At 39.1% G+C, this 22,874-nt stretch overlaps 1 protein-coding gene across 1 annotated transcript in view; it reads left to right on the top strand.

The window, feature by feature from the left end:
• The window catches only part of LOC106637711 (uncharacterized), a 121,691-nt gene that overhangs the window by 80,322 nt on the left and 18,495 nt on the right, over window positions 1-22,874 (top strand). The window contains exons 6-9 of the mRNA XM_089595496.1: window positions 11,020-11,147; window positions 15,931-16,839; window positions 17,879-18,067; window positions 22,442-22,547. Coding sequence (XP_089451622.1) covers window positions 11,020-11,147; window positions 15,931-16,839; window positions 17,879-18,067; window positions 22,442-22,547 — 1,332 coding nt within the window. The remainder of the gene's footprint in view (window positions 1-11,019; window positions 11,148-15,930; window positions 16,840-17,878; window positions 18,068-22,441; window positions 22,548-22,874) is intronic.

Genomic DNA, 22,874 nt, shown 5'->3' with positions numbered 1-22,874 from the left:
CCAATTTATACCGAGTAGTCCTCAGTTGTAGGTAGATAGTTTTTTGCCTTCCACTCGTCAAAAAATTAGTTGTAGAAAAACTCGAAAATGCGATGCCCTACTCTGCCATAGATTTTACTGACTCATATCAACTCACACATGTGTGTACAGTGTACATGGCACGAAAGCAAGACAGACAGGGAGATATATTCGAATTTTCAAAATGCGTATGGTTAAGGATTGCGAGGGATCAAAACGGAAAGGAACGCAACCGTCTGTCTGTTTCGCTTGATGTACGTACAAATTGGGAAGTCGAGAGCACGGTGCTGTTTGTGCAGGATTGGTGAAGCATACATTTTGCCGACGGGAAGAAATGCTACCTTGTGCAGAAGGTACGAAAGGATTGGAAAATGTTATTTTTTGTAACTCTATTTTTTTTATCTCTCTTCTTACATCAGTTTTTTTTTATTAATGTGAATTCGATCTTAAAAAAATATTTTACAAATGGTATTTTAAACAAAATTAACAATAATTGTACGAGTTGATAAAATCGTGTGAATAAATTTCATTTTTATCTGTACAACAGTTTTAAATTTATCAATTTCCAATGGTAGTGCTACAAATCTGAGAAAAATAAAGGTATAGTGTTATCAAGTTTCTCTTATAGATTCCGATCAAACGCAATCGAGCTGTTAGAGTACTAACCTTGTCAAGACCTTTACTTATTTCCTTGTCTCTTAAGTAAGTTTTCAAAATTTTGAAATGAAATTTGGTAAGCGTAAAGTTTTTGGATTGATAGTTTTATTTATTTTTTTTTCAGATAATTTTAATTTCCAGCTAACGTTATGTACTGTGGGTAGCTCTACGATTTCTTATACACTTGCATCTACCAGATAATGTTGACCCTAATAATTAGATTTCAGGTATGACAGAAAAAGGGGTTTGATGACCAGCAAAATGTTCCATTAAAATTTGGAGGGATGGACAGGACAGACAAGCGGTTCGTAGGGAAGATCGAGGAAGCAACGCCAGAATTGCAGTCGGCTGCTGTGCTGCAAATTCCCGGGGCTTGCACGTTCGCGCCAGTATAGCCGCGGGCGGGATTGCAGAGGAATATGGAGCTAGTCTTGCAAACTGGCATCTCTTCTAATGCCACGTCACGCTTATCTATTATATCTACATGCCTCACCTCCTCGTCTCTATATGTGGGTGTTTCTCTCTCTCTTAACTCCCTACCACCTCCCATCCCCCCCACTCGTACGTACGAACTTAAGCTAGGATATGGAAAATTAATTGCTTTTATTGTTGTGTTTACCAACGATTACTTACCAACCGTTAGTTTAGTAGTCAGTATAAGCTTAAGGATATTTTTTTTTTCAATTTTGAACGAGGTGCGTTTCTATGATTGGCATTTTGAAGGAATTGTACTTACATAAAATAATTGGAGATCCTATTCTGCATTATCATGATATAGGCTTATCGAATTACCGATAAATTATTTTTTTAGTATTCTAATACTTCAATTTTGATTTATAAATACCTAGACTGCGATATCTTCAGATACGACCAATAACTTTAACTCATATTTTTACTTTTATCATTACTGCAAGTACAGTGGTACAACACGTCATTATTAGAACAGCGACCCTATTTGTAGAATTCAGTTTTATTTTTACAACTCTCGTGTGATTAGTTTATTTTCATCTAATTATAGATGAAATCGCTCGATTTTCCAATAAGTGCATCTCTCCTTTTGTTATTTTCGTACTATTTCCTCCTACTGATAATTGTGATGCTTAGCTCTTCTATAGTTGTCGTGAAATTCCGTATAAAATTTGCAATTCTACATGATTTGGTATCTCTCCCTCCTCTGTACACATACTTTACGCTCATGTCTGACCAAACGTTGATATTTCTACTTGCTCATCTACTGTACATATATAGTACGTGAATAGCACACACTATTTGGGCATGAGATTTTCTTATCAATAATTTACACTTCAGGCCACAGTATCCAAACGTAAAAATGTAGTCCTGAATAAAAAGGAGAGGAACAACGAGGAAACTAGTGATTCTCCCTTCTACTGAAAATAGTCTGTATCTCGAGTATACCATCTATCATAGGGCACTTGGGGAGAGGAAGAGGAGGGCAAGGCAGGCCTATCCTTCCACGTATATGATTACAGCGCATATGTAAACCCTCCAGTCACGCGGCTCTCCTTATGATGCTACTCTCCTGCCACTGGTGCCCCCTTATGAAATTCAGATGTTTGCGAAATGAAAAGCTGCTACCACCGCATGGCGCAGCTTGCCATCGTCCCTCTTTTACGTTTCATTTTTTATTCTTTACATTAGTTTAGGCGTAAAGGTATTTTTATTTAATTTTTTTTTATTCATATGTGTGAATGATGAATTTTTTATAAACTAATATATAAGGTTCCGATTCAAGTCATTAAATCAGAGGGAACAGGTTGTAAGACAATCGACGCACACGTCATTAGAGCATTTGACAATTGGGAGGACGAGCGAGAAAAGCGTTTGAATGCAAGACTATACCTCCATTTAGGGGGTACGTGTACTACCTACAGCTAAACGAGGAAGGGGAGAAGTGCAGACTGGCGCTCTCGCATATCGGACCGTTTAACCGAATCCTATGTTATACCCACCCCATCAACGTTAAATGCCTACCATATATGCTTTTGTGTGTGTGTGTACGTGTAGCAGCGTTGCCAGTCACTTCGAGTTATCTGCCTTTGGCCACATTAGGCCCACCCATCCCCTTTTACCGTACGCATGATGTGCCTCTGCTGCCACTAGATAGTATAGTAATGGTGGTAGAGGTGCCTGAAGCTGCTGAGTATTCCGATAGTGCCCATGCCTTGTCCAGTCCATATGTGTACGAGATGAACATCCCCAAATTGGGAATGGCACCTCATGTGATGCAAATATTTTTGCATAAATTTGGTTTGTCTACCTCAGTCCATATTTGCGTTGTCTTTGAACGCGATGTGAAGAAGGAGATGGGAGATAAAATTGAAGGACCTTAACGTAAATATCCACATAACCTGTGTAAAGGAGGTGGGAGCTGTAGAATTGCGAGAAGCACCTTATCGCCTTGCATTTGTCGCGAAGATGACGCCACGGCGTTTGTTGACACTCCGCGATCCCTTATCGGTCTCTTGTTGGCTCATTCCAAGGGACTGTTTTTAATTATGGACATGTTTGCCTGTGACATTATGGAGCCCCGTAACGTTGCTTACCCATTCCCCTACTGTTTGCAAAAAATTTGCATATTTTACGATATCACCTCTTCCCTCCTCATTTGTCCTCGAAAATGATGCTCACGCAAATATCGCTATAAAATATAATAGCGTAGACTTCACTACGACCACCGTTATTAGCATCACACGTAACCTCATTAGTGCAGAGAACAGCCTCATTTTTTTCAGAAAATATTTTGCTATTCCGTTATGTAAAACGTAAATCCACAGATGTCAATACTCACGATCTAAAACTGAGCAATTTATCAATACAGAACATGTTATTCTATAAGTAAATGCACAAAATATTTCATTGCAACGTGCATTGCAAATCCTACCCTGTGGGAGGGACAGACAGAAGATAATCGATAAATTAGATTACATAAACACACGTGCTTTCACTCTTTTTATTTCTTCTCTTCATTGCCTGGGATAGGACCAACAACAATAATAATAAGGTCCCATGTATTGAGTTTTTGGGGTTGCTGATAGTATAAGGGATGTTTGTATTGCCTTGGATTTTCCCAAACCTTCTTCTTCATACACGAGAGCTGTATATTTGTGTATACTAAGAACCAACTCTTTAAGGTTTGCCTCTTTGGGTTGGCCACATAACTGTTCGCTTCTCCTGAAAATATTTGCTTTCAACTTATTTCCAGATGAACTACTGTGACGAGGCTGTTACGGCAAATTGTTGTTTTATTTATCCATCCATCGATTTTTTCTCTTCCATTAATTTATACTAAACTGCACACATAGAAATTTTTGAAATTCCCCTATTAGTAGGCGTCTGCCCGTTAATTGAAAGCCGTTACTCGCTCGATGGGATGCGGAGAAGGCGGTGTGGGGCACTTGAGGGAGCTCCGATGCTATCGGCTTATTGATTTAGCTGGTAAAATCGTTAATGGCTTCTGAACCACCGGTATGTCACGTATACATAATTTTGTCCTTCAGGCATATACGTAAGTGTATTAAAGGTGCACGGTCACAACTGTTAATCGCAAAAATTATCAACGAATGTTAGTTTTTACATTTATTTACTTAACAATAATTTGCCTCGTTATGCGTACTAGTAACCTTAATGGTGTACAGCCTCTAAATCTTTACAAAAAAAAGATCGCCAACTTATACCACTACTGCTGTCGTTAGTAGAAATATGGCATCTACAAATTACGTAGCAAGTAATGTTACTGTTTTGCCTGACTTTATGTACCGATCCTAGGCATGTATGTAATCAAATACAGTTTTTTAATTGTACAATCACATTTGTACATACATCATTTCAGCTATTCAATAATTTTGTTATGTTGCCCTTGGTTAACTTAGTACAAGGACAAATGAAATGTTTATGGTACGTACTTATATATTTTTTGCAGGTAAACATAAACAATGTATTTTAAGCCATGGGGTTGAAATTATAAATACGTACTAGAGTCCTGCAATGCGGTTGAGGACAAAATGTATACGTATACTTATAGTCTCGGAGATGTTCTCCTCTTCCTTGACGTGACCCTAATGTACTTTATCCAGATATGTATTGTATAACCGTGGTTGTATAGCCTTGGCTGGAGGAGAGAACAACAGCAGCAGCAGAGGCATTATCCTCCGTAATTTTACATGATATATATTCAAAAGGATGACCCCCACCCTCATCATCATCTCCTTCGGCTCGAGATTGCTTATCTCATTTCGGACAAACTTGGCAGTCGTTACGGGCCATCGGACGTGGCTTTTGAGTTTGGATGGCTGAACTACAAGCACATGTGATGAAGAAACATTTTTGAACCACTGTATAATTGTACGAGTTCAATACAGCCGATCCATTTCAGAATTGCTTGAATAATTGAAGCGCAAGGAAGCGAGGCTCGATTTTCAATTATTCAAGTGATGGGTTATACAATATATGCCTATATTTTAACAAAGGCATAATTCTGCGATGTGACTATTTTAGCTCTGTATTTCTAGTAGCCTCTTTGTTTATTATTCACGTGAGACCAGGTGGAGGAAATCCAGAATGATGGGCTTATCGCCATTTATATTTTTAGTTTCTCTTACAGCAGTAGTCCTTTGAACGAAAAATGGCAAAAGCTCAACATGAACTTTGAGTTCAGCTGCTCATTTTAAGCTGTAAATGCAGTTAACTTTTTAAAAATAGCAGACAAGAGGTCAGAGTGAGCCAGAGCAGAAAACAGTTACTCACTTTCATTTTTCCAATTTTTCCATGTCACATCTTATTAAATAAAATTTTTTAAGGGATGTATTTGGTCACTTTTGCAAGATCGCGTGTTGAAGCGCACCAGCATTATTTTTCTCTCCAACAAATAATATTTTTCTCAGAGCCAATAATTTGATTGAAAGTAGCGACGATAGGTGATTTATCAATATGTACTACCAGATATACCTATTTAGTCGAACTTTACAAGATTACCGTCTGCAAGGAAAAAGGAGTTCACGAGGGTTGGGTAAACTTGCAGAGGCATGTATACCACGTAGGGATGGAAAGTTGTTCGACACACTGCTCAAGTGTCGTATACCAGCAGCCTTTAGAAAGGGGAGCGCAAGAAAATCAACAACAGCAGCAGTTCGCAGTGGAGGAAGCAATATACAGGGCGTCACAAGAGCACTGGGAAGAGAAAGTTAGGAAAGGCGGGAGGAACACGACAGCTAGCCTCGTTAAAATTCATAAGGCCAGAGACAGCGCGGATTGTAGGCCTTTCTATAGCTTTGGCGACCCACTCACGATTTAAGGGTGCAAATCGATGTTACCTGCTGGGGTAGAGGGGACTTGTATGGTGATTAAGAGGCACTGCACTATACCTTCTCGAATAAAGTTTGAATCACTTTGCAGCGTAAACTTCAGTAATTAAAATAATAATGATATGGGTCTTTCTTAAAAATGCATAGTATCATTTGATAGAACAGAAACATATTTTTTAGTATTGTACTAAAAAACACACACTACCACTGCCGCAGCTAATTCGACGCGATAATATTTATTCTCGATTCGGAGCTTCGAACTTTATTAACCATAGTCACGTAATTCCACTTAACCGTGCTTTACCTCGAAATCCCACACTAATGTCCAAAACTTTTGTGGGATCCAATAATTGCTCTAATCCCGTATTACTCTTTCCCCGTTATTTACATTCATGTATATGCATCCCATAGCTAGCTCTCCTCCTGTGGATTATATATTGAAAACTAATGCCAACACACGCAGTCCCGCAAGTTTCGTCATTAGCTCGACTGTTCGATCCCTTCATGTAAAAGCCCCTACTGGGCCAACTTTCCGCTGCAGTGCCTGTGCGCATGTAATCTCCAAATTCCTATATTTCACTTTCCTTTATCCCCATAAATATATATTTCTTTTGGAGCAAGTGAACACGCGTGTGGGTCTTACCACTAGTACTATCCCCACCATTTACAAGTAAAATCCATTTTTGAATCCCAAACACGAGTACGTGGATTTACTCCTTCCGCGGATGATGATTCAATGGCTAACCACAGAAGAAGCCACGGTAGTTCTTTGAGAATAATAAAAATGTGACGTGAACTTTGGCCAGAGGGAAAGTATAGCCGTGCGAGGGAAAATCTTGGTTATAATATTAAAAGGCCAGTGTGTGTGGATAGGCAAGCAATGGGAGGTCTCGGGTAGTTCTGGCTTTCGATTGTCCTCCGCATTGAAGTGGGAAGAGGAAGAGGAGGGGGTGTGGGGGTAGTCAAAGCTCGTTTTAAGCCACTCGTGCAAATGTTCATGAGATCGTTTGCCAGGACATTGTGGAAGCCATATGGGGTAGTTGCGAGATGCGTTTGCTCCTTTGGGTACGTATGTGATCCGGCGTTAACGCATCCCCGACGTTATCAACCGGAAAAAGCCCACTACTCGAAACTTTTAATTTTATCACTGCGGTGCGCTGCGGTTTTTGTCAGAGATTAGATATTCGATGTAACAAAATCGCTATTTCTAAAATTGAAAAACAAATACTTGGAGGATCAATTTAAAAAATTTGTTTTGCATTACGTAATGAGTAAAAATATGGGCAATGATCATAATCGGAAGACTTTGCGTGGGGAGAATTATGTGCGTGTTATGAGAAGAAAAAAAAAAAAAAAAAAAACAATAATACACAAAAATTTACCAAATTCAGCATTTGCTTTCAAATATTGTTCTTTTCAAAACAAAATTAATATTATTTATTTACAATAGTAAAAAAAATTGTTTAATTTTGTTTTTTTCATCTTTCTGGACAAAATTTTCTTAAATGTCGCATTGTCTCGAGGACCTAAAAAAATAAATCAAATAGGTAAGAAATTTCTAGAGAATAAGCAATTTCACAAAAAGGTCACATCGTTACATCGTTCATTTGCGCAATGATGTATTCAAAATAAATATAGAAGCTAAATGCGTGCGTATGGGAGTTAAAAAAAATATCAATAACAAAATTGAAGAGAAAGTGGGAGGGAAAAACATGAAATCTCATCGATGATTTTCTCAGTAATGACTGATAAGTTTAGTCTACTGGTAGGTCTTTTTTTTAATATCTATGTCGCGGTCAGGGAAAAGAAAAAACCAAGTACAGGCACAGAGCATAAAGAGTAGCTACCGGAAGTGCGCAGGAGGGATGAAAAAAAAAGTAAGAGGTAGAAAAAAACATACATGGCTGTGGTATATGCAAATGGAGCAGGTACCACCGAAAGGTTGGTATTGCTGCTGCCAAGAGCACTTCTCGTCGGCTGGTTTCACATGTATGCACGTATATATGAATATATATATACTAAACTAGACTCTCCAGACTTGCTCCCTATGCGGCCTATCGCACGCGCGAATCACAAGTACTTTGTGCAGCGCAGCTTTGCACGCGTCTCGTGGGTATACCTACCTACCCCTTGTACTACGGTGCTCTTGTAAAACGGCTGCTGTGCTCGCGAGTGTTCCCTTTTCTTTTTCCCTCGTCTGGTCCTTTTGTTTTCGCGCCAAGTGAGCGACACTTTTTCGCGACTCGCTGGGGGTGTGTCAAACTCCCTCCACCCCCCAATTTTATTTTACTTTAAACGGGGGGGGGGGTGTTTTCGTTCCTGCTGTACTTTGTGGAACAAATTAAAAGTACAACAATGTTTATATCAAACAGAGACATGCACATATACAAGCACACACTGCACACGCCGAGGATCGTCAGTGACGTTTAATATACGCCGAGTTGTACTACACAGTTTTCGTTCTCCGAAGGGGAGAAGCGAACCTTTTCCAGCCCCTTTTGCAAGCCCCGATAGTAGGTGTACATCCACACCAGTGATATTCAGTCTCCCTGCAAACGCACACGCTATCGGCCATTTATAATATCTTTCCAGACAAAAGAGTACCTTATATACGTCGCGTGACGCGAAGGAGCCTTACTCTGAACGTCTGGGGCTGCTGCTGATAATTGCCGAGATATGTATTTGCCTTCCCTCCACCTCCTTCCCGTTGCACACGTGCGTGCGTGGGATCGCGTAATATCGCTGTCGGAGCCGCCACTCGCGGGGGTAAGCCGATACGCCAACTCCGCGCTATTCCCTATATGTGTATATTCCAGACGCCGGGAGGCGCTTTCAGGATCCCTCTCCTAACGGCATACCCCTTCTGTGATCGATGGTTCGATTGGAGCTTTTTTTTTAATGAAGAATTGCTTGGAGCTAATTAGTCATTTCAATAGCGGTGATGGGATTTTTAAGTGCAGTTTAGTAGGTAAATTACGTGTACGTTAATTTAGGCTTCTGCTATCCACTTTGGTCGATAGCGGAAATAATTATTTGTAGGAGATGTATCCTATACATCCTTTTTGACTGGACGTCCAAAAATAAAAAAATCTGTTTGTCCATGAAAAAGAGGAAGCACTTGCTTTCTGTGTCCTATACAAGAGACAGGACGCAAAAAAAACAAAAAAATCACCCCCAATGAATGAGGGCGAAAGTGTCGATGTTGATTTTTTGTTAAATATTCAGGAGGAGGCAGACCATGTATGAGTAACGCTGCGACGATTATTCGTTTCAATTCTGGTGTAAGAGTTGACCTGCATGACTATCCCTTTGCTTTTTTTCCCTCCATATGTTCACCTCTTTCCTTTTTCCTCCACCCTCTTCTTCTAAGCTCATTACTTTTCTTACCCACTGTATTTCTGTATACATACAAACATTTGGGCAGTGGTTTTCTTGCCATCCCTCACTTTTACTCGCACTTGGGAAAACTTCATAAATTTCCAATGGCTCCCAAAGGGCTCGTCCAGTTTTCACTTATCCTTTGTCGTTCCTCTCCTCTCGCGTATATGCACCTATACTTATTATTTTCTTTTTTTTTTCCTTATACTGCAAATTTAAAAATTACCATCTCCGAGACACGCGAGGGTATGAGCAAACAAATGACCAGAATCACAGTGATTCTGATGAGAAAAATGTTCACTTATGATTGCTCGTTCAAACAAAAATTCCAGATGGGAATCGCTCGATCGTTCAATCATTCACTCGCGCAGTACATGAAATGAGCAACAGAGCAGAGACCAACGGTGGCAAGTGGACAAACAAAAACAAAAATCACTTGTCGCATTTGTCCGCGTCACCCCTTGCGCACTAATCAAACAAAACAGGGACGCAGTGGCAAATAGGCCCGAGCAAACAGAGCAGCGTCAGCTACAATCGCATGTGCGTACCCACTGTTTGACGTGGGATTTTCACCCCTTCCTCGAACAACAACAGCAATAACAGTATGGTGTAACGAGCCTGAGCTTACGAGGCAACAGAGGGAGGCTATTGTACGCCAAAGTGCACCTCCCCTTCGATGGCCCAACTTTATCTGTACAGTCCCGATAATGGTCCTTTTCCTCACAGATGTTGGACTTTCGTTTATTTATCTATTTCGCACGTTTGGAGTGGCCATAATTAATTTTTATCTTATGTGGAAGTGAGTTTTCTAGTGGAATTGGAGATCTTGAATCCAGTGGCAAGTTAACTACTTTGGAGTAATCAAAGTTCTCCGGTAAATTATGTTACCATTTCTCCGTTTTCAAGTGCATTGGGCACAGCCAGATTTTCCGCTACTGCGTGGCTTAATAGCTAATTAGAGTGAAAACTTTCAACAGCTTTTTCTTGCACCCTCTACCACCACCACCCCAACCCTATCTCCTTCTTCTTTGCTTTTTGGACCATTTAATGACCTGCTTTTTCCAACTGATCTGTTCTGCGTTGGCTCCTCCACAACTGCCTAATTAGTTCTGAAATTGAAATCTTGTACGGAATCACCCTTTTTTTAACTTTCAATTTTTTCCCCCTTTTTGCTATATCTCGTAGAGAAAACTTTTCATGTAATATACGCTTAATTACCAACTGCACAATACATGTATGTATGTAACGAGTACACTAAACTTTCTATTGTTTTGTGGGTCAATGTAGATTTCTTCTAAATTTATCAAAAAAAATTTATTTTCTTATTTACATGTCCATCTATAAATTTATGAAATTTGATTGTTTACCTAATACATAGAAAGGTTTTTAAAAAGTTTTGGTTTTATTGGAACATTCATTTCATGAAAAACTCTAGCATATTTTTATTTCTGAAACTCCAAGAGGGATTCAACATCCACTCTTACCTCAGTAAAAATTTACCACTCCCCAGTTAGAAAAAACAATCATACCAATGCTCTGTCGATACTAAACTTTCCGTAAAAAAAAAAAAATCAATAAAACTTGATATTTTATAAAGTAATTATTACTTTTCATAACTTTTTCTTTTTTTCTAAATCTGTTACAGGGACGCGTGTCACGAGGCCTGGACGCAGTTGCGGCTCTCCCCCATGTTTGGCTGCATTTGCCCGGACAACCAGGCGAAGAAGCGTTGCGACCGAATTTTCTCGATGGTCAATCACAATCCCTGCGTTGGTGAGTGAACGAGAAACATTATTTTTCTACACTTCTTTTTTTTAGAGCTTTTTTCAAATTCCGCTTACAGCAACAGCAAAAAATGATCGAGCATCTATTAGACGTGAGGTGTAGCGACATATGTACCGTTTCAGCCCGTGTATACTTATATGTACACGAGAGGGGATATTTTTGGCTTGGCAGTTTGTCAATTTTTTTGTTTTTGTTTTTTTTTGTTATACAGCTGTAAGTGCGATGTCTATTGTCTTTTTGGTCTTTTGTTTAAAAGTCAGTGTATTGTGTACGAATGTACGATGTGCGTAGAGTATTGATATTAATATTTATATTCGTAGGCTTGATGACTTTTTTATTTATATGACTTATCTTTCATTCTGGATATCTATTGTATGTAAAAATCATTAGGCTTTATGGTACAGGATATCATTTTTGCATACAGTACAAGTAGCTTCATACTATATTTTTTGACTGTTGTATTGTGATGTGGGACTTATTTTTGTAGTACATTTTTACGAATTATTATTTCTATGACTTACTAGGATAAATTATTGATTTGCCTTTTTATGCCAAATCAATTTTGCAACATTATGTGTTTATTTCGTGTAATTTTTTTTCAAGGTATTAATATTGATTTAAATAGTATGATTTAATATATATTATCGATGTAATAATATTAATAATTGGTTCGAAAAAAAAAAATCTGTAAAAGGAAATTAATATGAATTACCGGTTTAAAACGAGTTTAGATTAGAAATGGACGTACGTAGAGTAATTAGATGAGTAAAATATCTTCATTCTTGTTACTATCGTTGATACCTATACGGAACAAGTGGTGCAGCGGAGCACGAATATATACGTGGACACTCGCTCACTACTTAATTAGTGCTAGGACTATCGCGATGCAGATACGTGCAGAGGAGGAGCAGTTTTATCGGCTCAAGCCTAACTTTTGCACCCATCGTTAATTACCGTCGTCACCACTAAGACCTAATAATTCATTTCAGTCTCTGCACGCTGCAATTTCACCTCCAACCCCCCGCGCACCATTTTTTCTCCTACCTCTTTCGACCTTCTTCGTTTCCGATTTTTTACGCTTTTTGCTCCACTTCATCTGTCTCTGCGAACAGCCACGTAATTAATGTCTTTATCGCTGTGCTTTCTATTGCTACAGACGTGTGAGATTCAATTTCGCAGCTCTTTGCATGATTAGCATATTGGTATAAAAGTACGCTTAAAAAATAGTAGCTTCTAGTACGCTCATTGTGTTAAAAAGAAATAATTTAATTGGAAAAAAACTGAGGGAGAAGATTTTATACGAAAACTTTGACAGATTATCTGCTAATCCTTACGGAAACTGGAGTTTAAATTAGGTCAGAAGTGTCTCAGGTAGTATGACTCTGTAAAATGCACCTAATTGACTAAAAATTGTAATCAACCAAATTATCCAGTTATGTGCAAATGATAAGATAGGATTATTTAAAGATATTTTTAAAAGTTGTAGTGATAATTTTTTACAATAACAAGTGCTTATAAATATCATGGTTTAAAATATAAAATTAAATTTAATTATTTTATTGTATTGTGACAAAACTAATTGAAACATACTAACAATGGTGCTGATTTAATAAATCTTTTCTAAAAAAATACTAAAATTAAAAAATATTATGGTACACGATACCCATGTTGTAGATTTAATCGTAATTGTAAGTTTTTAAATTTAATTATTAAAAATAAATATAATCTTCGTTGAAACTATAAACAAAAATAACATCTGGCCGGATGTCTTTTTGCCACAAACAGCAAAGAAGGCAAAAGTAAACCTCCTTTATTTTTACAACATTCTAGACCCATGTAAAAGTAAAGTTTGCAGTTTCTCAAGATTGTTATAGCCAAATTTTTTGTGTCTCATCCCGTCGCACATTTGCCTTTAACCTCGGTATCCTTACACGGCTATGAGGGATTATTTGTGTGTGTGTAGTGTTTTTTTAAAATTCCGTGTGCCTGTTGTATGTACACGATAGGCTTTTTTTTCTCATTGCCGCTTGGCCATTTTTTCAGGGGTTGCCCCCTTGGCGCCCAAACCCAGAGGACGAGCATTTTCAGATGCTGGGGTAGGATTTTGGGGTTGCAACCACCAATGCCCGTATGGCCATGGGACCAATCCAGTGGCTCGACGGTTTCGGGAGGCTGGCCGGGGACGGAAACTCACAGAAAAGAGCACTGAAAAAAAAAAAAAAATACACTTTTTACACTTACCTCAAAATCTCGTTGCGCCTTAGTGAGCCGTAGGGTACGCCTTGGGAAGGAGTCCTTCCGGTGTTTTTGACGGCCTGGCAGTTGGCGGTATCCTGGGCATAGGACGTGACCGCCTTTACGCAGTTGCAACCGTTTCTAGGGTGATAACGATGATTGAACGAGCACCTGCACGTGTGCTTGTTTTTCTTGGGTGTCAAGGTTACCATCTTGTTGTACCACATGATTTGGCCGTCGATTCGAACAGGACTTTAGTGTTTAAAATAATAACTTTTCCCTTTTTCCCAACTTCCATTCGATTTACTGTGTGGAATGGTAATTTGTACTGAATTTTCTCTATAATTATTATTAAATTTTTCTCTCAGTGTATTTTGCATCTAATAACGGCTCAACGAACCAAACCCGTGTGCATATATTTCTTCGGAAAAACAATAGTCTAAAAAATTAGTCTCACACTCCTAAAGTAGGTTAGCTCTGTAAGCCACACCAGAGTGTAATATTTTTGTCGCAATCAGACCGTAACAAAGCGAGTGAGAGAAGGAGAGGTGAAGTCAGTACGATCAAATTAAGTTAGCTGTAAAGCATACTAGATTTTTTCAAGGTAAGAAAAAAAGGGGAAAGAAGGCAAGGTGAAATCTGGCACTGCTTGATATTAGGTGAATGCCACGAAATATGTTGTACCTGTATAAATGTAAACGTATCGGATGTCGTATATGTAGATGCATTGCACTAATAATAAATCTCTGCACGTGAGTATATTTTTTTAAGCCTTGGATATGCATTTTTTACAATCATGTTGTACCATTCCTCTCTATTGCACTTTTTCTTCATTTACTTGTATTTTTTATTTTATTAAATTTCGATCTCGATGTGTGTTATTGTAGATTATTATTTAATTGATTTAAATTTTTTTTTACCAATACACGTTTTATTGACTCATTTGATTTTTTATTACATACACAAGCAACAAATGATTTTTTTTCATGTACCTGATATTTCAACCCATACAGAATGCGTCACTACTACATCACCATCACCACCACCACTACCACCACTATCGCCACTTGCACAACCAAAATCCTTTTATCCACCTTTTCTTCCTACAATGTTTCCACCAGCTCTCGAGGACGATATTATCATTGAAATTCGAAAGGGCTGAGTTTTCTACAATCATCCAATTTATAATTTATAAGATGTAGAATACTTTTTTGAAAAACAAAGGAGATCAGAGCAGAATAACACGCGTAAGCTAAAACCTATAATTGAGGGCTTTCACGTCACCAAAAGTTCGTCGTCTACACTCCCAAAAGGAACGTAAGGAGGCGCGTCAACTGGAGCAAATAAAATTGGCCCTTTTCACGGTGCAGGACATGGAAAAAGAATGACTTTGATTATCGAATCACAATTGAGTGGTGCAGCGAGTCAGTCAGGTGTGGTACGAGGATACACACGTTGTTTATAAAATCAGTGGAGCTTACCTACTCGAAGTGGCGATTTCCTTTGCACAGCCTCTGGTTCGAAAAGTCGAGGGGTGAAGGCAAACAGGGAAGCAGAGGAGGCGAGAAGGGAAGGAAAACTCAACAGCCGAACGCGTCGAGGAGCAAGTGGCGGAGGCGCGAAGGAGAAAAGTCTCGCACGTGGGACGGATAAACGAAGCGCAACGTTTGCCGGGATGCAAAATTCACGGGTGAGAGGAGAAGAGAAGCGAGTGCTTGGCTGCTTTATGCACACGTACGTGTTGTCTGCACTCGCCCCCATATACACAAGGGCAAGAGGTAGTCCTTCTTACATCCACGTTTCGAGAAAGTCGAGGAGGAATTACTGCCTGCAGAGCAAGTCACGTGAGCTGTACTGCACGTGTGTTCTCTCTTCCGTGCTCTGCTCACTTATTTCCCGGAATACTCGTGTACCCACTGCTCCCAGTAGTCCACAGTGGATGTACTTCTTAACTTTTCCCCTTCCACACCTTTTCACGTCTTGTTTGGTTATACATACATTTGTATGTACGCTAAGCTTTTGCTATCAACAGCAGTTGTATGAAGCAGCATATCGTTAAAAAAAAGTCGGTTTTGTTCTTTTGTCTTTCCATAACTCGCTACTACTCAAAAAACGGTGGTTCTCTTTCTTTTCATCGCTAAATTACCTTTGATGACCGTTTTTTGTCCCCAACATCATTGAAAACTATGCTGTAATGTCTCTAACCGCAGATTTGCAGAGCCGTGTGACTTTTGATTCATCCTTTCCTGTAAATTTATCTAATCCCTTTAACCACAAATTTCACCCACATCTTGTACTCTACATCATCTTAAATCCCCGAGACCTCAACCCAACAATTATCGTACAACTACAACATCAGTATCATTCCATTACTGACAAAGAAAATCATCAAACAAACAAAATCAGTCACATGACCCAAACCCTATCCAAGTACATGTTACAAGAAAATACATACGCAGACTCAGAAACAGTACGAGAGAAGCGAAAAAAAGTGGCACTCGATTACGGGCGGCAACCTCTGCTTGTGTTGTTTCAGAGTATCAGTCCTCGTCCATCGACCTCTCGGGCACGGACTCTGCCCTCCACCCATTCGAACAAACCCACCACCACCACCACCACCATCATCACAACATCCACCAACAAAACGGCAACAGCCACGAGGCAGACCCAAATTACCAGGAGCTCTGGTTGACCCCGACCAGCATGTACCCGTACTTTTTGTTCCCCGGCACCGCCGCGCCCCGACTCTCCTCGGCCTTCTACGAGCTCGACTCCGAACTCGCCTCCGACCTCGAGGAGGAGCAGTCGCTGCGCTTCCAACTCGGCGAGGAGGGCCAGGACAAGGAGGACCCCGACGACGTTGACGGGACTACAGCCACCGAGAGGCCAAAGCAAGCCGGTAGGCCCAAACTCACCCTCTACGCGCACTCGGTCCCTCCGGAGCTCCAGGACTCCGTGAGCGCCATCCGCGTCTTCGAGAACGACCACTGGGTCACCCAGTGGTTGCACGTCTGGCCCCACCCCCGCCAGTACCTCCTCAAGCTCCCCACCAACCCCCTCGACTCCAACCATCCATCATCTTCATTGTCTCATGTCATCCCCCACACCAGCTCCCAAGTCCCCAAGCATGATCGTGAGCCTCCCCTGCCCAGCACTATGAGCACCATAACCACCCCCGAGCACAATAATCTAAGCCAGCATGCCGAGGACCACCGGCACCGCCACCACCACCATAACCAGCACTTCCGCGATCGGGATCCAGTACCACCAAGAGCACCTGCACAACCATTACCCACTGCACTAGCACCACCCCCACGATCCACATCCACGAGCGTTGAGCACGAGCCGGGGGGCAGGAGGTTTGGGCCGTACGAGCGCGTCGATGATGAGCTGCTGCTACCCCTCGATCGGCTCGCCGAAGCCTTCGAGGGCTTCGTTGACTCAGGTATACGAGTGATTACATGCAAATATTTGGCTCTTTTTTTTTTTTTTTTTTTTTTTTTTTTTTTCTTCAACAGGTTAAGCAGAGATGTACACTTTTGAAACCTGTAAGATTAAATGAGCACCGTAGCAAGTAAATTTATAAAATTAATTGAATGGAAAAAAAGTATATTTTACATTTTAAGTAGAAAAAGGCGAATATGGTCAGACATCACGTGAATCGTCTATGATTAAAGGGTTATTCTCTCTCGTCGTGACGAAAGTCTGAAAGATTACCCTTTGAAAGAGATTTTCCCACGTATTTAACAAAAATAAAAGTAAAAAGTTAAACAGTGGTAAAGTTGGTTTTCAATAGGTATTGGTGTTTGGTAAAGAGCGCATTTAAAGAAAAGGAACTTGATAATGAAGGTTATTAAGAGTCGGGAGGGGTGGAAAGAGGTATGTACGGGGAGCAAGTCAAAATATATTACTGCCATTGTTCTAATATGAATAGTAACTCATGATAAAAAGTATGTTGAACATTCTGGATTTGACTGTCCAGCTTATTTGTGTTATATACCATCATTTCCCCACTCTTCCTTTTACTCTCTTGTGTCTTATCGAGTACTTTATAGCAGTAAGAGATACATGGATGAGGGGAAGGATAAATTCACGCAACAACGTAACGGACAGTCACTGTGGGCTACTGTGCGACTGGCTTAAGTAATGCGCCTGTACCTATATATTTCACTAACCACAGGACTTTTTTCAGTATAACATTGGGTGGGGATGATTTAAATTTTTCTAAGCTGATTTTTTATTCACTGAGACTCGTAGTTATATACAAAAAAAGCGTCCAAATATGTGGGTCATTGCGCATCTGTAGGACTTGCTGATCGTAGGGACTCTGTGTGTCAAGACAGAGGGGTGAGAGGGGGAGTAACTGAGAAATTGATCGAGCGAACGAGATACTATGTATACATGGTAGTTAGATGGTACACATGTGTGTCCAAGTATCAGTAGGCCGTGGCTCGTCTCGTGAGTACAACTGAATGTGCTTTCAGTGAACGTCATATCGAACGCCAACAATACGACGACGATCGAGCTGATCGAGTCGCAGATGGAGAATCCCCTCATAGACGCCGACCATCAGGACCTCCACGCGCTCAAGCAGATACCCATACCGAATGTCCACCATCATCATCGCGTCGTACATCACAAACAGAGGAATCAATCCCACGAGGATCTCGAAGGTATGTACACATCTGTTTGTTTACCCCATATACTATGAACTATTGCTGTCTAGCTCTCACTGGTATGATACTCGATAAAATTGTTGAGACGTATTTGATGTGACAAAATTTATTTCGTTTAAAAAGTAAAATATTGAAAAAATAATCTGCACAAAAACAGATAGTAAAAAAAAATTTAGTCGCCTATAGAGAATAAATTACTTAAAAAAGGAGCTCATAGGAAGAGGCGAATGTATTAAAAGAGAGTAGTATCTGTGAAAAAACGAGAAACAGCATTCGAAATTGAAGTCCCTCGACAGTCGGGCAGGCAGGCATAGAAAGGAAGTGCGCTCTAATTGCGGATCTGCGAGTTAAAATTTGAAATCCGGTAAGCTGGAAAATAGTGTGTGTGTGTGTGTGGATACTCGGTCACGTGAACTGGAAGAACAGCGGCAGCTGTCGGGAAGGACAGTCCACGCGTGTGCTCAGGAAATGAAACGCGAGAGCGAGTCGAAATCAAATTAAACTTTGTCCTCCAGCTGATGGTATTGGTGCTGCTGCTCGCGATTAATATCGTACTGCCCGAAGTTCATGTAATTGCAAGGGAATTTTACAAATGTGTGCTTTGGAAATTGAGATCCGAGAGCCCGACGAACGTATAGAACAGCTAAGTAGCCAGATGGCGTTTTATTTTGGCGATATCAGATAAATTTATTCCTTGTAATTTTTATTCAATAATAATATTTCACAAATGAGGCAGCAGCTCATCAGTTGGTGTCCTTAGTTTCATCAATTTACTGTTTACTCTTTTTATTTTATTTTATTTTTTTTTACGTTTCACTCTACTGGTTTATCTCTTTTTTAAGGTCGATGTCCCAGTACTCGGTCATCTGGATGATTTTTTCACTATAAATTTTCAAAACATATATAAATCGGGTAGCTATTCAGACACTAAGCAATTACTCTTTCAATACAAGTTAATGTATAAACCCAATTGAAAATGTAACGAAGGCCCATAAAAGAAAAAAAGTGACCGACTATTGGGACATTTCGTCTGCTTAAGTGAGCGAGTACTGGGACATCCACCTTAGTTGTTTCGTTTTTTGTGAGAATCGTTTTAATTATTTCCTTTATGCAACGCTTAATTTTTAGCTTCAGACAATCCGTTTCTTTGAAACATTTTTTTCTTTCATTGGGTTATCCATCTTCCTTTCTGGTTCATCCATATCCACTGGCTCGTTCTAGGGTTGATTGAAATCTTTATCGGAGGACTAATGTTTTTTTTTTATTGCTCCCAGTGGGATTTCGGCCTAATCTTTGTTTCGATCAAGATAGTAGATAGGGCTCAATACATTATTTTTGGTAAATAAATGTCATTCACCATTCACCAAACAAGTATTATGTAAAATTAGTTAAATGATTGAATTTCGTTAATGATTTAAAAAAATTTTCAGTACACGTTAAAAATTCAGTTGAATTGTTTTAAATGAGTAACCATTGTCAAAATTAGGATAGACGGATTTGAGAAAAGAGGTTGCATGAATCTCTTAAAAAATCAAGTACTAAAATTGAAAAAAAAAAAAAATACATATTTAAATGTGTACAAAATATTATGCAGTAGATTTTATAGTGATTATCACAAGTAGTGATATAGTATTTTAAGTCAGATAAATTAACAAAGAATGTTAAAAAAAATCAATTCCATTTATCATGAAACGTAAAATAACTTTATTTTATCAAAGCAATTTCAAAATGTTTTCAAGTATACATAAAAAATATATTTCAAAAATCATTTCAAGCAGTAACAGTCAACATTAAAAAAAAACTCTCGTATAAAATTACTGGTGTCTGGCATAAAGTAATTTCTTTATCATAAAAAAAGTACGGGGTACAAAAAAATTTTTTTTTAAGAAATAAATTATCTCATGATGGGGAATAGTAGTAATAATCAATATTTGGTCCGACATGTTCAAGAAACGATACTGTAAAAAGCACTTTATACGGTAATGTAATTTAATTTTGGGCGGAGAGTAATTTCATCTTACGTTACACCGAAGACTCTGAGTATTCATTAAAAAGGACGAGAGCAATTTTCGGATTATACAAACCTAAGGAATCAGTTAGGGGAAGAACCCAAGTAGGTGTAATAAATGATATCGCAAACGCTTGAAGGACACCACGGGGATCCACAAAAGGATCTTCTCCGGGAATCAGAGGCATGAACCATGAGCAGAAACGGGACGGGGTGTGAGCACAGCTGATATTTCCATTAACCTCAAAGGGAGCCTCCTAAGAGCTTTAACCTTGGGCTTGGAATCGTAGCTTGTTATCGGTGCCTAAGCACGTTGCGGCAGGGGAAACACTAAAGGTACTTTTCCTTTTCTAATGTGCGCTCATTCCCAGTGATCCAACGATACCAGCTTATGTAACGTAAGGCGCCCTCGTAGTTTTTTTTTAGATGTACATTTCAAATGAACAACGAAAATGCTACAAGAAATTTAATGGAAAAACAAAAAATGTATTAAATGGGTATTGTGTATTTGTTGAACAGAATTTTTTATACCGCACACCCAGATGGTAAAATTCTTTAAAAAATTCTTATGTATTTTGTTTTCTGCAAGCTTATGGAATAATAATTCATGGGGTGCAAAGCCTCTTTGAAATACTGCGAGATTTTTTGATGGTTAATACAACGAAATGAACAACAAAAAGAGCAATAGGTAAAATCCTGGAAAAACAATTTAAATAACGGAGAGAAAGTTGTGAAAGTAAAGCACGAGACGCTTGCAAAAAAAGGAGAAAGGGTAGAAAATAGAAAAGGCGAAAGAATAACGATGAATGAGAAGCGGTGCAAAAAAGAACGAATGAATGAAAAATGAATGAAACCGAAAAACAATTCGGAGCTAATGGAAATAAATCGAGTAGATGCGCGACACGCGTGTGGACTACAATATACTTTTTGGAGTCACATGCATCGAGCAAACTCCATCTTTCCACGAAAAATCCCATCACTATTCAAAACACTCCGCAACGCGGGAAAAGCGCCAAGCTTGTTGTGGGAGGGGGACAATATCGGATTATTCAAATGTTTATCCATAATTGTTTATCACGCAAGCCAGTTCCTTCGTTAACTTTAATTCAGCAATTCTGCGTTCCCGACGTGTCCCGTTATAATCTCATTTCGGCGAGGCACTTGCAAAAACAAGCTGGTTGAGTCTCGTCGTTTTATTTGTCTGATAAGCTGGAAGTTTTTCAAATGACAAGCCAAACTTTGTTTTTCAATTTTTTCAATAAAATATTTATAAACTCACTATTTGGAGTTTAGAAAAAAATGTTTACTGAAAAAATTTTACTGCTTGTCTTGTATTGAATTTAAATCAATAACAACGTAAAATAGCATTTTTTTTTTAAATCAAAAAACATTCTTTCCAAAATTCTTTATGAAATATGTTTGGTCCGTACAAATATTGTAAGTCAAATTTTTATTTTACCCAAGAAAAAGTTTTTTAATACGTGTGGTACATTCATGAAAAAAATGAAAAAACAACTTTTTTTAAATATGAATAATTCAAACGATGGAAATCACATATTTGAAATAATACAAATAACGCGACCTTAAAACAAAGTGTACAATTTTTTGTTTGTCATGTAGCTAATTTAATTGCACTTTAAGCGCCTTTGCAATAATATTGCGAAACAATAAAAAAAAAACAGTTACATATATCAACCAAACATAAATTTCGACAAAGTTTCCCTATCAATATACCCAGTAGCTTAGTTGGAGAGTATGGGTCAGAGCAGGTTTATTAATGAGAGATAAAGACAAGTCGGTGGAAAGACTGAGATTCATCTCTTTCTGTACGCACAACGCAGTATACCCAGGGAACGGGTCATTAAGTGCTCGCCAGGACTGTCTCTCTCTCTCTCTCTCTCCCTCATTCTAGAAGAGAATAGAGAAATATGCAGGAAAGAGAGAGAGAAAATTTCGCCTCTTCCATGAATATCAATTCCAGCAACTTTGCTCGTTTGATCGGGCAATCTCTCGTCCTTCTTCTCTTCTCACTTGTGCTCCTCTTCCTCCGTCTCTTACGTACAATCTTCGCTCCTAGCTCGAGTTATGCTCTTCCGAAGTGCGTCTTTCAATGGGAGTTTGGGAGTTTGCCCGCACACACGCATCCCCTTAAGGAAAGCCTGAGAAATGTTTCCCTCATGGTATTGTTGTTGCTATTTTAGTTGATACAATTCATACGAGTGGCTGCACATGTGCACGATAGGGAGAGAAAAAAACATGACCTTATGAAAATAAATGTGGCTCACAACTCTACCCTCCAAAATACAATAAAATTTGGTATAAAATGAAGCAAATGTAATGGTCAACATGTTTTGTGATTGTAGGTGGCCAAGCGGCCCCATCGCCGCTGTCGGACAACGAGAGGATAGCCCAGCAGCCGGTCAAAGTGGTGCTCACCAGCACCTGCCATCAGGCCTACTCCACCTGCAAGTGAGATAAAACAAGCTTATGTCATAAACTGTGTGCTTCTTGTTTTTACACTTTTTTTTAACATGGAATATTTAACTTACATTTCGTTACTAATTCCAGACCCTTCCTCTTTTTACTATCTAACTCAGTATAATTTAACTGCAGCCAATTTAAGAAAAAAAAAGTATCCATGGCTTTAGTATCACTAAAGACCAAAGCGCACTTCTTTCCTCCTAATTAGAAATTTCCTGACACTTTGGTCAATTATGTCATGTCGAGCCAAGTGCAGGTTTCAACTGATTATACAAGGCCCAAGAGAAATTACGTTTTTTTACGACACCAAAGTAG

Source organism: Copidosoma floridanum, unplaced genomic scaffold, assembly GCF_036245765.1.
Source record: "Copidosoma floridanum isolate Cflo_tuat_1 unplaced genomic scaffold, Cflo_Japanese_pri ptg000025l, whole genome shotgun sequence".
Lineage (NCBI taxonomy): Eukaryota > Metazoa > Arthropoda > Insecta > Hymenoptera > Encyrtidae > Copidosoma > Copidosoma floridanum.
This window is presented reverse-complemented; position numbering and strand designations above follow the sequence as displayed.